The sequence below is a fragment of the Drosophila subobscura genome, chromosome E (assembly GCF_008121235.1).
Source record: "Drosophila subobscura isolate 14011-0131.10 chromosome E, UCBerk_Dsub_1.0, whole genome shotgun sequence".
In the NCBI taxonomy this organism is placed as follows: Eukaryota; Metazoa; Arthropoda; class Insecta; order Diptera; family Drosophilidae; genus Drosophila; species Drosophila subobscura.
In genome coordinates, this window is record NC_048531.1 from 12,898,408 (window position 1) to 12,899,823 (window position 1,416).

At 49.2% G+C, this 1,416-nt stretch overlaps 1 protein-coding gene across 1 annotated transcript; it reads left to right on the forward strand.

Annotated features, from left to right (window-relative positions):
• Nucleotides 1–351: 351 nt before the first annotated feature.
• On the forward strand, nucleotides 352–1,141 carry LOC117890151 (dopamine N-acetyltransferase). The gene has a single exon (XM_034794841.1). The coding sequence runs from the start codon at nucleotides 390–392 to the stop codon at nucleotides 1,056–1,058; it is 669 nt and encodes a 222-aa protein (XP_034650732.1). The 5' UTR covers nucleotides 352–389; the 3' UTR covers nucleotides 1,059–1,141.
• The last annotated feature ends 275 nt before the right edge of the window (nucleotides 1,142–1,416 follow it).

Genomic DNA, 1,416 nt, shown 5'->3' on the forward strand with positions numbered 1-1,416 from the left:
GTCAGATCTCAGCAACAAGAAGAGACAACAAAGAAATTATTCTAGTGAAGTGGCAATGAGAGTCATAAATTCAGAAATTCATAGAAATCCACTTCAGCTTCCCATAGAAAAAAGCAGAAGCTTTCCACTTTGTGTATTGGGTTATGGGGAACGTCGCTGTACTGCGGCGTGAGAGCATGATAAGCAAGCCAGCGATAAGTGAGCGGAATAACACTACATAGATTCGAAAATTTCAATTACGATAGTGGAAGTACATAGTGGAGCAACTTGAGCGGCGAGTACACTATCGGACCACTGCAGGGCACATAGGCAGATGATAGCCAGCGTATATAAGGGGGAGCCGGCCCCCAACTGATTTCAGTTCAAGCGAAAAGAGGCTAACGTTAAGAATGTCCGCGAACACGAAAGATGGCATCACCATACGAATTATGGAGGAGAAGGACTATCCCATTGTGAAGTTGTTCATGCAGGAAGAGTTCTTCTCGGGGGAACCGCTGAGCCAGTCCACTGGGGAACAGGTGCACCTGCAGAACGAGAAGGAATCGGACGAGTATCATCTGGGCATGATCGGAGAGGGCACGTGCCTCATAGCCACTGACGATAACCAAGGCGGGCGCATTGTGGGCTTTGTACTGGCCGGGTCCCAGTACCCCGCGGACTTGGAGAAGCATCGCAAAGAAGCCGAGGAAATGGAGCAACACACCTGGGGACGCATCTGCCGACTGCTGTCCAAGATCGAACTCGAGGCGAACCTCTTTGAGCGCTACGGCATCTCCAAGCTGCTGTACTCCCACATGACCAGTGTGGGGGTCTCGATGCGGGGCAAGGGCCTGGGCTCCCGCCTAGCTGCCACTCTGATGGAGGTGGGTCGGGCCAAGGGCTACCCCCTGATGATCGCCTACTGCACGAGCTTCTACTCTGCCCGCCAGAAGGAGGCCTTGGGCATGGAGTGCATCCACTCGCTGCGCTATGCGGACTACAAGGACGAGCAGGGACGAGTGATCTTTACACCAGCAGCACCACACACGCATGCCAGGATCATGGTCATCAAACTGTGAGATATTCTCAGACTTAAAACAAAATAATCTAGCCAACTGTTTTACTATTCTAAGATAACAATGATAACACGATATATAAGAGTGTTTCTGTGCAGTTTTTCCTTCCAATCAGCCATTTATTTAATGGGCCAACGGGCCATCAGGCCAGGAAAATAACAGAAGGAGAGTTAGGAAGGAGACTGCAAAAGTTAACAAAAAATCAATTGGTGGCCAGGTGAAACTTGATTTATGGCAGCATTTATGGAACTACCAGTAACTGGGTCTAAAGCAGAAACCAAACAAACACTCAGGCAAACAAACACTCAGGCACACACACACGTGAGTGTAAACAGAGTTAGGAAGTAGAGATCTAAGTGAT

Excerpts from the sequence above, each read along its gene's own strand:
- LOC117890151 (XM_034794841.1), top strand. The coding sequence starts at position 390 with ATGTCCGCGAACACGAAAGATGGCATCACCATACGAATTATGGAGGAG.